The 14,487-nt window shown below is 41.4% G+C and overlaps 1 protein-coding gene across 2 annotated transcripts in view; it reads right to left on the reverse strand.

Annotated features, from left to right (window-relative positions):
• POLI (DNA polymerase iota) overlaps positions 1-14,487 on the reverse strand; it is an 869,655-nt gene that overhangs the window by 668,722 nt on the left and 186,446 nt on the right. For both annotated transcript variants that reach the window (XM_044075156.1, XM_044075163.1), the window contains one exon: positions 9,028-9,156. In XM_044075156.1, coding sequence (XP_043931091.1) covers positions 9,028-9,156 — 129 coding nt within the window. The remainder of the gene's footprint in view (positions 1-9,027; positions 9,157-14,487) is intronic.

Below are 14,487 nucleotides of genomic sequence, written 5' to 3' on the forward strand. Positions count from 1 at the left end.
CTTAAAACATGCAACTGTTCACCGCTCAAAAACTTACCTCTAGAGGAAGCAGTAATCTACTTTAATACTAAATTCTTAAGTATTCTAGACCTCCATGCTCCAAAAAGGACCATTAGAACTAGGAGTAAACCTGCCCCATGGCTCTCAAAAGGGACCAAACAAAAAATGCTCCTTAGAAATAAAGTCTGGGCCAAGTGGCTTACTACTAAAAACCCAGAGGATCACTTAAAGTTCAGACAGCTAAGAAATGATACAAAAAAGCCATTCTGTCAGACAAAAGAAACTATTACATTCAACTCCAACATACCTAGTAAAACAAACCACAAAAATTCTGGGCAGGGATTAAGACACTCTTACACCCAGGCCGTTCCGTCACACCCACCCCAGGAGGTACTGACCATGACAATCCAAAGCAAATTGCAAGTACCTTTAACACATTCTTCACTGAGACCATTCAGTCTCTTGCCAATCAACTAACTCCTGACAGCTCATCTCTGACTTCCTCTAATACTACCTTACCTCCCTCATTTCATCTCAAACCTGTCCCTACATCCTTTATTTTTATTTTACATTTATTTTTATTTTACATTTGTTGACTGGGCTAGTCTAGCTGGATATATTTCCATTTTCAGTATAGGCCCAGGGAGAAAAGCTCCACACAGATAAAGTATAAAATATTGTTACATGGTGAAAAAGGATTAAAAAACACAAAATAAAAACAGGTAGTTAATACATTCTTGAGATAAAAACACTTGAGAAAAGTTACAGTAAAACAGAGTAAAGTTTAAGAGAGCTAGAACAGATATAATACAGTAAGAGTTATGTACAATAGATAAAAACACTTGAGAAACAGTACAGTGAGCAGAAAATAGCTTAAGACAGCTCAAAAACAGAATAGTAAGAGGTATGTACAATAGATCATATGAGATAGAATTATTTAAACATTAAGTTGATTAGAGTTTAAAAAGAGTCAGTCTTATTTACAAGTCAAAAGCATGTAGAAGTTTGGAAGTATGGCAAGAAGAGGAAGAAAGAGGGGTGAAGAGGATGGTTAGTCAGGGTTACTACAAGGGAATAGTCAGTGCATTTGGAGGTGTTTTCTAAGTTTTTGTTTAAAGAGTGGCAAGGATGTAGTTAGAGTTAGTTCAGTGGGTAGTAGGTTCCAGTGTTTTCCTGCTGTATTGGTAAACAGAGAGTCACCACCTGCATTATTAGACTTTGTTAAGCTGGCAAGAAGTTTGCTAGAAGAATGTAGGGAGTTCAGATTATTATATGGGACTATGAGTTTTGAGAGTATAGGGGTATTATTGGGTTGGTAAAATATCTTGTGGGCAATTGTGAGTTGGGGGATAATCAGATGGTTTTGGAATTCGAGCCAATTTAGTTGTCTAAGATTTGACCAGTGATGGGTTCTGAAGGGATTGCCAGTAGCGAATCTAGCAATGTTATTATAGGAGGTTGCTAATTTGTTAAGGTTGGTTTTCTTAAGGTTGGTAAATATAGGTGAAGCATATAGGAGGGTTGAGATTAGATGGGAGTGAGCAATCTTGGCTCTGGCTGCTGAAGTTAAAAAGGGTTTTATTCTGTATAAGGAGCCTATTTTTCTGTTTACTGTTTTAATGGTATTGTTTATATGGTAATCAAATGAGAGATTATTGTCAATGGTTATTCCTAGAAGTTTAGTGGTAGTGTCAGGAAGAATAACAGTACCATTATTTGAAGAGACTGAGAAGTCTAAGGGGGAAGACCTAGTAGTGGGTGTAAAGAGAAGGAGTTTTGTTTTTTTTAGCATTAAGAAGGAGACAGCGTTTGGTAAACCATGTTTCTACAGTGTTGAAAACATCTTGAGTAAGATAATATAGTTCAGATGGAGAGGTTGATGACATATTAGTGTAGAGTCATCTGCATATTGAATACAAGTGGCTTGTGGAATTGCTACATGGAGATCATTAACAAATAAGGAGAAGAGAAATGGTCCAAGAATAGAGCCCTGAGGGACCCCAATGGTAACAGGTAAAAAGGATGAGACTTGATTTTCCCAGAGGACTGCTTGTTGTCTATTGCTGAGGTATGATCTGAACCATTTTAAGGCCAGAGAATCAAAGGAAAGAGATTCCAGAATATTGATTAAGAGGGTATGGTTAACCATGTCGAAAGCTTTAGAGAGGTCAATGAAGAGTGCAGATGAGAGGATGTTTTTGTTACGGTTTCTATTGATGGTATCTGTGAAGGATAGAAGGGCAGTAGTGGTACTATGTGATGGTCTAAACCCATGTTGACAGTGTGCTATTAAGTTGTGTTGAGAGAGATGGCATAGAAGTTGTTTGTGAATGCCTTTTTCCATAATTTTTGCTAGGGGTGATAAAGAGAGCAATTGGCCGATAGAGTAATCATTAGAGTTCACGCCTTTATGTAGGGGGATAATGTGGGAGATTTTCCAAATATCTGGGATGGTTCCTTCTTGGATTGTCCTATTTATAAGGATAGATATAGGGTAAGCAATTTCCTTAGCTGCTTTTTGGAGAAATTGGGAAGGAAGTTGGTCAGCAGATGGAGTACATGGCTTAAGTTTTAGAATAAGTTTATAGATGAGAGAAGTAGAGATGGGTTGTAGTTTGAATTTCGAGAAAGAGTGTGGTAAGTCGATGGGAATGCTGGAGTTTTCTGAGATATGTTGAGTAGCTAGAGATTGTATAGTGTCAGTGAAGAAAGAGTTGAAGGTATTGGCAGTTAGATGGGAGTATTTGGATCTGCATCAAGTGGGGTGGGTATTCGGGAGTTACCTGGGGAAAGGAGCTTATTAATGCAAGACCAGAACTGTTGGGGATTATTTTGATGAGTTTGCTGAAGTTTACAATAGTAGTTTTTTTTATATGTAAATATAGCCTTTTTTGTGCTGTTTCTAAGCTGCCTAAAATATAGGTGATCACAGCTATTTCTATAGGTTCTCCATTTAGCCCAGACTTTGTTCCTAAGTAGAATATGATTCCTAGCTTCATTCGAAAGCCATGGGGCTGGGTTAGACTTCATTCTAATGGAACGTTTGGGAGCATGCTTATCCAGGATAGATAAGAATGCAGTGCTAAAATACTGTACTGCCTCTTCAAGTGGGAGGGATTTTAATGGGTTCCAGTTGCATGCTTTATGGTCAGTTTGAAATAATTCTGCTTTAAAGTGTTTGGTAGAGCGTGCTGTCCTAATGATGGGGAGGTTCGGGAAGTCTTTCTTTTCTCTAGTAATGTAGGTCAAGGAATGATCACTTACATCATCAGGCAGGGTTCCTATTTTGCAAGATTGTTTCACTTTGTTTATGAGAATCCAGTCTAAGGTACTCTCTTTCTTGTTAGGTTTGTTAATTCTGGTTGTAGAGGTTATAGTTTGGGTAAATCCATGGAGGTTAATATGAGAGGTAGGATTTTCAGCACTAACACTTTTCCAGTCCATGTTAAAGTCACCTAGTATTATTGTTTCTTGGGGGTAAGTAGAAGACAGCCAGCTAAGAAATGCCTCGATTGTAGTGACATTATTTCCGGGTGGTATGTAAATGCAGATAATGTATAAAGATTTGTTTATGTTGATTTGAAGCTTAGTAATGAGGATTTCTGCGCTGCTATCCTGGGTTGGATTAGATGCGAGGGTAGAGATATGAAGTCCATTTTTAAATAGAATTGCTACTCCACCACCTTTACGTTTTGTTCGGTCTTGTCTCACTATATTATAGCCTTGGGGAATAATTTTATTATCTTTAGCTTCTGGTTTCAACCAAGTCTCAGTGAGGCAGAGGATATCAAAGGAGTGAATATCTAAGAGGGCATGAAGGTGCGCTACTTTATTATTGATGCTTTGGATATTAAGATGCCCTATTCGGAGAGAGCTATTGAGATTAGGGTGAGTTGTTTGGATTGTAGGGTTGGTAGGGCCACGGTTGGGGTGGACATTGCCATCTTTCAAGGTGGGATTATTTAGTTTTGTTCCTGAGTTGTATGTAAGGTAGGTTAACAGTTTCGGTTTTTTTTTCTGAGGGAAGGTGAAGTTTGATGTGGGAGAGTCTATGGTATTTGGGTAGTAGGTAACTGGGATTGGAAGTTATGTTAGAATGTTTATCGAAGGATATGTATGTGTAGATTGCAGTTTGTTTGTGAGACTGGTTAAGATGGAAATAGTGCAGTTTTTCAAGGGAGGTAAGAAGGTAGGTTGAGATGAGAGTAGTTGAGAGTATGATTGTAAGTGTTAGCTTGGTTAGATTAGGGAGAGGCATCTTGGAGAAGTTTGTAAAATAAGAGCTCAAGTATAGGGATATAATAGGGAGTGAGATGTGAAGGGGAGGAAGAAAAAAGGAGTACAGGAAGAGAAAAGAGGGGGATATTATATGGATGAGTTAAAAGTAGGAGGATATGATAGGGGTACTCTAAGGAGTGGCTTATTGAAAGTGATTGTTAAGGAGCTAGGGGTGTGGTTAGAGTTTGTGGGGAGGGGTGATGTATGGGATAGGTTGGAATTGAGAGAGGATGTGGTAAGGGAGGTATAAGAGTAGGACCCCTGGGGGTGGTTGGGAATCAGGGGTAGGGGAGTGGAGTGAGCCCGTAGGGCGAACGGAGCGGGTTACAGCTGAGAGAGGCTGAGAGGCAATCAGTTATGAAGAGAGACTGAGTTCTATAGGCACAGGAAAGGTAAGAGACAATATATAGTTACTAAGTAGCAGAGAATACAATGTGAACAAAGGTATAGCTGTGCTGGGGAGACAGTTATGTGAAACTATTCTGAACAGAGAGAGAGGTATTTAGAGAAATTACCACATGCAGGAAAGGAGGTTAATACAGAGGGAATAATTGAGGGGCCAGTAACAAAAGTAGTGATAGTCAGAGGTATCTATATAATAATGCTCCCAGATTTACCTAGGATAATTCCCTTTTCAAGCAGGTATGGGATGGGGGTAATTACATGAATAGAAAGTACAAGCACAGATAACAGAGCCTGGCTGGTCTACAGGGCTAGTTGGGTTCTACAACCATTGAGAGAAGGTTCTACAACCAGTGGGAGAAGGTATCCAAAGCCTGAGCTCCGCTGCCCTCTAGTGGATAATGCAGGGCAAGCACCAACTCCACTAGGATAGTAGGAGAAGGGGGGATAAGTTAATAGAGAAATGGTTGGAGGGGAAGGTCCATGGGTGTGGTGGCCCTTACGAAATAGTTAACAATTTATAGCAGACACCAGTAATTTAAAGTTAATGCACTCACAAGGTTATATTTAAACATACATATACTGTAGGATAACGCCTACACTGTGAGGCTGAAATGTAGATGGTCCAGGAAGATCCTGAAGGGCTTCTAAGTTGAGTTTCCCTACTATTCAGTAGGATATTATTAGCCTTACAGGGATTCAAATAGAGGGACCGGCTGTGACTCCACACAGGACTTAGAGGGGTCCACACACCACTCAGAGAGCTAGGGGCGTTTGGCCAGAGCAGAGGGATTTTAAAAATGTCCATATTTATCCGTACCCTTTTACTAAAACTCAAACCTACCACCACTGCAGCTGATCTCCTTCCTGCAGAATATCTGCAAAAAGCTGCAAATGCCATAGCCTACCCCATCTCCATTCTGATTAACAGAACAATCTCTGAGGGAACTATTCCATCTATTTGGAAGATCTCGCATATTATCCCCCTGCATAAAAGTGGAAACTCTAGGGAATTATCCAACTACAGACCTATTGCTATACTATCTCCACTGGCAAAAATCATGGAGAAATGCACTCATAAGCAACTGTTAAAACACCTAATTGATAACTTTATTAGCTAACTGCCAACATGGCTTCAGGCCATTTCACAGTACTACTACTGCCCTTTTATCTTTCTCTGACTGTATAAACAAAAATCGCAATAACAACACTCTATCCTCAGCCCTCTTTACTGATCTCTCTAAAGCCTTCGATATGGTTAACCACCAACTTCTCATAAACATACTCAAAAACCTATCTCTAGATGCACTGGCTATACAATGGTTTCAATCCTACTTAAATTATAGGCAACAAGCAGTTCTGTGGGAGAACAACTTATCTCCCCATCTCCCCATTGCACCTGGTGTCTCCCAAGGTTCTATACTTGGACCTCTTCTATTTTCTATTTTTATCAACGACCTGCATACTGTAATTCCTCAAGCTACCGTAATACAATACGCAGATGACTCCACATTAATATGCTCAGCCCTGACTCCATCAGACCTTCAGTCCCTCACCCAAAAGTGTTTAACATAGTAGAGGAATGGTTTCTTCACCATTGCCTCATCCTGAACCCCCCAAAAAAACAAACTCCTACTTTTTACTCCCACCCATAGGGCCACACCACTACACTTTACTGTTACATCAAACAATGGAACCATCATATCCCCTGACTCTACCACAAAACTCCTAGGGGTACTAATTGACAATAACCTTAACTTTGATAGTCACATTAACAGCACCATAAAAACAGTCAACAAAACACTAGGCTCCCTCTATAGAATCGAACCCTTTCTTACCCCACTAGCAAGATCTACTATTGCCCAGACCCACTTAATCTCCACCCTCCTCTACGCCTCCCCTATGTATACTAACCTCTCAAAAAACAACTTGAACAAACTGGCTGTCTCCTACAACAATATTGATAGATTTGCAACAGGCTCTATATTCAGAACCCATCATTGTACTAATTATGAACAACTAGGATGTCTAGAGTTGCCAAATCTACTTCTATTTAAACAATTAACAGTTGCCCACAAAATCCTGTATCAGCCTAATAGCACACCAATTCTTACCAACCTTATCACCCCCTACAACAACCTTAAGACCCTATGCTCATCTAATAAAATATTAGTACAAATAGGAAAAACCTACAATAAGGCTGGTGACTCTTTGTTCTCTAATACCGTGGGTAAAACTTGGAACTCTCTCCCCAGTGACCTGACCAACCTTTCTTCACTAACACAATTTAAAATCAGGCTTAAAACCTACCTTAAATCCCATTGGTTATGCCCCTGTGTGAACCCATACTAACTACTCATGTTATTTCTTACAAAGACACCTGTCTTACTAACTGCATATACTAATTGCCTATGAAAACCATACATATAACAGGCCTTAAAATTGATTAAAATCTCTATCAATATCCCTAAAATGTCATTAAGACTACCTACCATGTTAACAAAAGTTACATGTCATATGATTCTACAATCAAATGTGTTTTGAAGTGAACATATTTCTTTATATTTTAATCTACTCACATCTGTAAAAATCTATCATGTATAAAATAGCTTAATCTTGTTTTGTACTTGTACCTGTGAAATATTGTTTTTATATAATTTTTTTTTTACTGTGTTTTCGAGGAGCTTTTCTCCCCGGGCCTCTGCTGATGGACATATATCCAACTGGACTAGCCCAGTCAACAAATGTAAAATAAAAAATAAAAAAATTCTAGAAAATAAAGAAAAAAAATAAGGGTCTAACAAGTGCTCCATCCAGTTTTTTCTCACATTCTGAAGATGTGCAGGTAGGTGAACTGTTCCCTCTGTGACACTCGGCAGGATAAAGTAGGCCTCAGAAGCATCAATGAACAAACAGAAAGGAAAGCATAAAATATGATAAAAAGAAAAGCCTGTTGGTCTTCCATAAATAACAAACATGTACATTGCTATCTTATTTCCTCCCACACATGAAAAACATACCTAGGTACATTTTATCAGCACCTTTTCCAACAAAGATGGTTGTGACACTTGCAGAAATTCAGTGAGCTGAATCGCACACAAATCATCATCATCAACCCCCCCCCCACCATTTTCTACATGGGGTCAGAGTATCGACTCAACTGTTACCATCTCTCTTGATTCAGTGCATCTCGCCTACATTCTCCCATGGTCATGTCTGACTACTGCAGGTACTCTCATTCAATCCATCCCTCTATGTGCTGGATATTCTTGTCTCTTGTCTTCTTCCTCTTTTCCAATCTTCTTCACCACATTGTCTCCTGCTGTGTTTCCCATGTGCCCAAACCATTGTAATCTGTTCTATTTGATTTTCTCTGCAGTTGGAGGTGCTTGAGCTTCTGTTTTGAATGGCTTCATTGTCTCACACTGTGCATCATACCACCAATTTCTGGGACTTCATCTCCATCACCTCTAGCTTCCTCATTTGTGCCGTCTTCACTGCCCAGGTTCCTATACCATACAGAAGTACTAGATGCACCCATTTTGTACACCAAGTTTCAGCTTCTTTGGCATTCTTCTGTCACTCACTACCCCTAACACAATGTGCCAATTTGCTACACCCCTCTGAATCTAGGTTTGACTGCCCCATTCAACCTTTCCTTCACCTCAACAACCCATCCAAGGTACCTGAAGTTGTTAACCTGTTCAACTATTCTCTTCTACCTGAATTTTCAGCTTCTTCTAATTTCCCCATTTGTTGCCATGATGAATGTCTTGCATGTATTCAGTTTCCTCCCATGTATCCTCAGTTTTGCATTCTATTCCCTATCATTTGTGTCTGCTTGTAAAGCCAAATCATTTGCTAGCAGCAACTTTACTGATCTGTCCCCTTCAACCTCTTAGCTAATGTAGTCCATCCCCACGTACAAGATCATATCCAATGGTGCCACCCTTTTTTGACGATTTTAATGAGACCAGTAAATGATGGCATTGCAGGAAACAATGAAATAGGTCATCTCACCCCAGGACAATGGAATGCTTTGCTATTATTTACATCTACTTAACATTGACTGAAAAACATATTAGAAACAGCAGCAGCCAGTTATCTGCCTACTTTGACTACAAGATATGGACAACATACTTACAGCCATATTACCAAGCCTAAACATGAGTTCTAAAAAAAAAAAAAAAAAAAAAAACAAGACTTAAGGATTTTTAGTTTAGAATTCAAACTACAGAGTGATTCAAGTACACTGTGCGTTATGCTTTTGCTGCATGTATAAATGGAAAGCAAACATAAAACTGCATATAAGGAATATACAAAGGACTAGACTCAAAGCTGACTTACCAACTGGCTTGCCTCTTAATTCTGGATTGCGGATCATTTCCACCTGAGCATAAAAACAGTCTAGGTCTACATGCACTATCACACGATCAGAACTGGTAGGGTCCTGCGAGCTTGGAGAGCCTGGAGCATCTTAAACAAAAAAAAAAAAAACAGAAAATGTTAAAGAAAAAACTAAAATACAGTTCCAACCATAAAGCAGAATACAAAAGCTATGGCAGGATAAGCCTGCTGTTTCATCCAGACAGTGGTTTGAATATGCTCCCATTAATAGCAAAAGATTTTATTTTACACCTCGTTTCCATTATCAACACACTGGCATTTTTATGTAGCGAAATACACCATAAATTCAGGAACTTTACAATTAATTATACTCTTGTATATTTCCATGAATTTTTCCAAAAATGAGCATGGCATACTACAAAAGGGCCACACACACACTCAAAATTACTGAGAAAGATGTGCAAATACTGCACAAGAAACAGGCAAAACAACAAAAGACTGTGTCATAACTGCCTGTTCCTTCTGGGGAAGCTTCAGGGCCACTAAAACTCCTGAATAATGACTAGGTCTGCCTGAATGAGACAAGCATTCTCCAGAATGCGGAATATCCTCATTATCAGTTCCCTACCAAATTCATTCTCACCACTATGCGATGGTTTCAGCACTGAAAGTAAGAAACACTGCTCTGGTGACATTTAGGAAAAAAACTGCATCCTGATGTGGTGTGCGTGGATGCAGCCATGTCTGGCAACTGGTACAAATGTCATTATTATTCTGTCTAAACATAATTAATATCAATTATGGCAGGCATCATAGCTTTGAGTGCTGTTTGATTAAGCCTGACATGGTTTGTGTGGATGCAGCTGTTGTATGTTGCCGTTTTCATCTCCGGGAAGCTGTGGGTTGCGACTTGTGATCGAGGTTCACTGATGCTTGTGTATTAGGAAGAGACATTTGGTGTTTTAGCCTGGATCTAGTGGAAGGGAGTGGTTAAAAGTGTGATTCGGATATTTTGGCAGAGAATAGTTTGTTTATACATCTGTTGAGTGAGAGGTGGGAAGGCTGGAAGAATGTTTTATCTCTTGTTGTGGTGGCTTGTTGGGAGGTTTTTTTTTTTTTTTTTTCATAGGTTCATAGGTTCATACTAGGCTATCTGCCCTAGGGCATTTATAAGCCTAGCCAGAGTATGTTTGGCTTTCGCCACCCATTTTAAATTAATTTTGCTATGCCCTTTTTCGAGGTTAGTATACTGTGCCTCTGTCTAACAGTGACACAGAAGTGATACCCGGGGTAAACCTACGATCTCCCATCCACTCATCAAGATTCCTCTTGAAGAGAGAGTCAATGAGGGACTCTGCCTAACCTGGACTGGGATTTTATTCCAGAGTGAAGGGAGCCTCTGGGTTATGAATCTGTCCCTCCAGCATGTCCTATTTATTTCAGTGCTGAGGTTCAAGTCTCTCGAGCGTGTAGCTCGATGGGATTTGGATTTTTTGAGGTGCAGCATGTCCCTTAATTCCGGGTTGGACATGGCTTTATATGTCAGGCACAAGTCGCCTCTGAGCAGGCGGTATGCCACTGAGTAGAGCTGGAGTTTCTTTAACCGGGCAGCATATGGCATCTGTTTGAGCCCTTTGATCCTCTTGGTGAGGTACTTATGGGGTCTTTCCAGTTGCTGCAGGTGTTTGGTAAGGAACATCCCAAAAGGGGCATTGTACTCGATTATGGGCCTGATGAGGGATGAGTAAAGAGGCACAATGACCTCCCCTAATCTAGATGTGAATCCCTTCATGAATAGGTGGGCTATATAAAATGTTTTTCTAACCACTTTGGCCACGTGGTTGTCAAATGAGAGATTGCTATTAACTTGGGTCCCCAGGTCCCTAATTACTTCTTCTGTACTTAATGGATTACCACCTATGTGGTAATTTGTGGGCACTTTGTTTTTGCCAAAGGGGATGACTATACACTTTTTGGCGTTTAGTTTGAGGCCATGGCTCTGACACCAGTTGTTTGTTTCTATGAGGCCCTTTTGGAGGATGCTTGTGTCGGCTGGAGAGTCGATTATGGCGCCCAGTTTGCAGTCATCTGCGAACTTGGTCAGCCACAGTCCTTCTGTGTTGGCCTGTACCTCCGAGAAATATATACCGAACAAGAGAGGTCCCAGGACTGAGCCTTGTGGGACGCCACTTGTAACTGGTTTGGAGTCTGACATGGCTCCAGCAATTCTAACCATGTGGGTTCTGTCCTTGAGCCAAGTTTGCAACCCATCTAGTGACATAGGGGTTTATATTTAAGCTGGTGAGCTTATCTATAATGCCAGAGTGGGGTATTGTATCGAAGGCTTTTGCGAGATCCAGGTAGGCTGTGTGGACCACCTTCCCATCGTCAATGGCCTTGGTGACTGTTTCAAAGAAGTCGACCAGGTTTAAGAGGCAGGATCTGCCCTTAAAGCCGAACTGGGTAGGATCCAGTGTCTGTAGGTCCCCAATATCTTTATTTATGAGGTCCATGATGATCCTTTCCATAGCTTTGCAGACCAAGCTAGTCAGGCTTATGGGGCGATAGTTTCCAGGGTCCGTTGAGGCACCACCTTTGTGGAGAGGGACCACTGTTGCTGTACGCCACTCTTTGGGTACATATCCTGTAGTAAGGCTGAGAATGAACAGTAGTTTTATGTTTGGGTTTAGCTCTTCTTGGAGTTCATGTAGGACACAGCCCGGGACACCGTCTGGTCCCATTGATGCTGTGTTTTTTGCTTTGGAGAGGGCGGCTCTTAACTGAGCATCTGAGATGTCAGGGGGGCAGTACTCTGCTGGGATAGATATTTGCCCTTTTGGTGGGGGGGGGGTTTGCGCTGAACCTGTCAGCTAGGATGTTGGCAATGTCTGTGGGTTCGGTGTATTTTTTGTCATTTTGAACTAATTCTGAGCATATCTGGGAATTCCCACCCAGGTTCCTAACATAACTAAAGAAAGCCTTGTGATTATCCTTAGCGTCCTGTGCAATTTTTCTCTCGAAGCTGGCCTTAGACGATTTTATGAGTGCCCTTAGTTTTTTGTTAATACTGATCAGAGATGCCTTCCCTTTTTGGGATTTTGTTCTATCATGTAGTAGCTTCCTCCTTCTATTGTATAGTTTGTTTATGGCTGGGGTCCACCAGACAGGACGTCTGCCTTTGGAGGATTGGGTCTTGGTTTTATTTGGGATTGCATGATCCATGCATTCCTGAAGGTGTTCATAGAATGCATTTATAAAGGATTCTGCGGTCTGGGTCGTATTTTCCACAGGCCCAGGGGCTTTGAAGGATTCCACCTCGGTTTTGAGGAATGTGAAATTTGCTTTAGAGAAGTTTTTCACTGTGGTTTTCTGGGCAGGGGGTGGGGACGGGATGTGAATATCCAGTGAGATCAGTTTATGGTCTGATCTTACCAGTGAGGGATACACTTCTGGTCTGGAGCATAGAGTCCCCATGTTGGTGATGATCAGATCCAGTATGTTTTCCCCTCTTGTGGGAGTGGTAACAAGTTGTTCCATAGCATTTGAGTTTATGAATTCTAGGAACCTTTGGGCTAGGGTGTTGGAGCTAGAGTAATGCTCCCAGTCTATGTTTGGGTAGTTGAAGTCGCCCAATATAATGGTGTTTGGAGAGACCTTTATATTTTCCAGTGTTCTCAGGAAGGCCGAGTGGGGTTCCTGGGTTTGGGAAGGTGGTCTGTAGCAGGCTATAAACTGGAAGGCAGTTTTACCCACTGTTAGTTGCACATGGATAGTCTCTGATGCTTCGTGCTTTGCCACCAACCTGGAGGTGTGGGTATCTTTGATGAATATCGATACTCCCCCTCCTTTTGTGGTTCTGTCCAAGTTTGGGGGCCGAAAAGCATGGTATGAGGTATAACCTGGTAGTGCTGGGGTGCTCTCGGGAGCCCTGAACCAGGTTTCTGTTACTGCACAGATATCGATGTTCTCCATGCTAAGGAGAGTTTCAAGTGCGTGCACCTTGAGGTTTAGACTTCTGGCGTTGAGCAGCATTACTCTTAGTTTCTTATCCCTTGTGATACCTATGGAGGTGGGTTTGTCTTTTGAGCCTTGCCTAAAAAAGGCACTATGGGGGTAGCAAGAGCCTTTGCCAATATCTGAAAGCCCAGGGGTGACAGGTGCAAGCCGTCCCTAGCAAAGCATCGTGGCTTGTCGAGCATATCATCCCAGGCTGACAGGCATTGGATCCCCTTTGAATGACACCAGTACTTAAGCCAATTGTTGAAATTGATCATCTTGTCTTCATATTGTGGCATCATTCTTGGTGAGGGTAAGATGCTACTCAAGGTCAGGGTCATATCGGCCTGGGCTACATGCTCAGAGAGCTCCTCTATGTCTCTTTTCATGTAGTCCAGGGAGGTCCGTCTCAGGTCATTCACACCAGCATGGACAATGACTGAGTCATATTTGTACTTGCCTTGGAGTGACCTGAGTGCTTGTGTTATGTGGCGGATCCTAGCGCCCGACAGGCTGCTCACCGTGACCTTCTCCTTGTTCAGCCTGGTGAGCGGGACGTCAGTGTGCCTGACGATAGAGTCACCTATTACAAGTGTATCAGGTGTGTTGTTTAGCCTTAAGGGCTGTGACTGTTCGACACACTGGCTTTGTGAGATATGTGTTGCACGTGTTTTGTTTCGGGGTAGCGGTTGCTTGGGTGTCTGCTTTGGAGGTCTCTGCTGCTTAGGCAGATCTTTATTTAGAGCCTCCGAGTATGTTTTTGTGTGATTATGTGTTTGGTTTGCTGTCGTGGTAGGTCTATGTGAGACCGGAATTGTAGTGAGAGTGTGGTTTCCTTCTCCTCCTGACTGTTTATGCCAGTACTGAGTTGAGAGAGCTTAGCCTCCAGTTTGGCTATATGGTGGCATCTCTCACATGTGTTGGAATTTGTTGGGAGGAGGAGAGGGTTGTCTGTGTACATGAGGCAGTTGTAACATTGCCCCAAGATTCCCAGGTTCACCAGCTGGACCAGAGAGGAGATCGACAACTGACCTTTGGACATGCTAGAATAATATTTGGAATTCATTTATAATTGAAAACAAGGGCCAATGGGGAGTGAGGGTGTAGTGCTTTTAATTTTTAGTGCTGACTTGTATAATTGCTTTAGTGAGCAAGTGCCAGGTAACTTAAGTGCAATGTGTTACAGGTAACTTAAATGCAAAAACGACAAACAGTAACTTTCTTTCAAGTGAAACAAGGAAATAAGTACAGTAAGCAATGCAAATATCACTAGGGATCCACAGAAGCGCTGAGAAGCAGCATTTTAGGTGGAATTAGCATTCCAGGGAAATAACAAGCAAACAAACAACAAGCATAAAAACAAAGCTAGATTCAGCAGGCCTAGATCTAGTCTATGCTACAGCAAACAAGGTGTACCAATTTCAGTAAGAAACAGTTCAAATATGCAGGCACTATAAACCTTTA

This window comes from Protopterus annectens, chromosome 1.part1, assembly GCF_019279795.1.
Source record: "Protopterus annectens isolate FY-2018-M chromosome 1.part1, PAN1.0, whole genome shotgun sequence".
NCBI classification, from domain to species: domain Eukaryota; kingdom Metazoa; phylum Chordata; order Ceratodontiformes; family Protopteridae; genus Protopterus; species Protopterus annectens.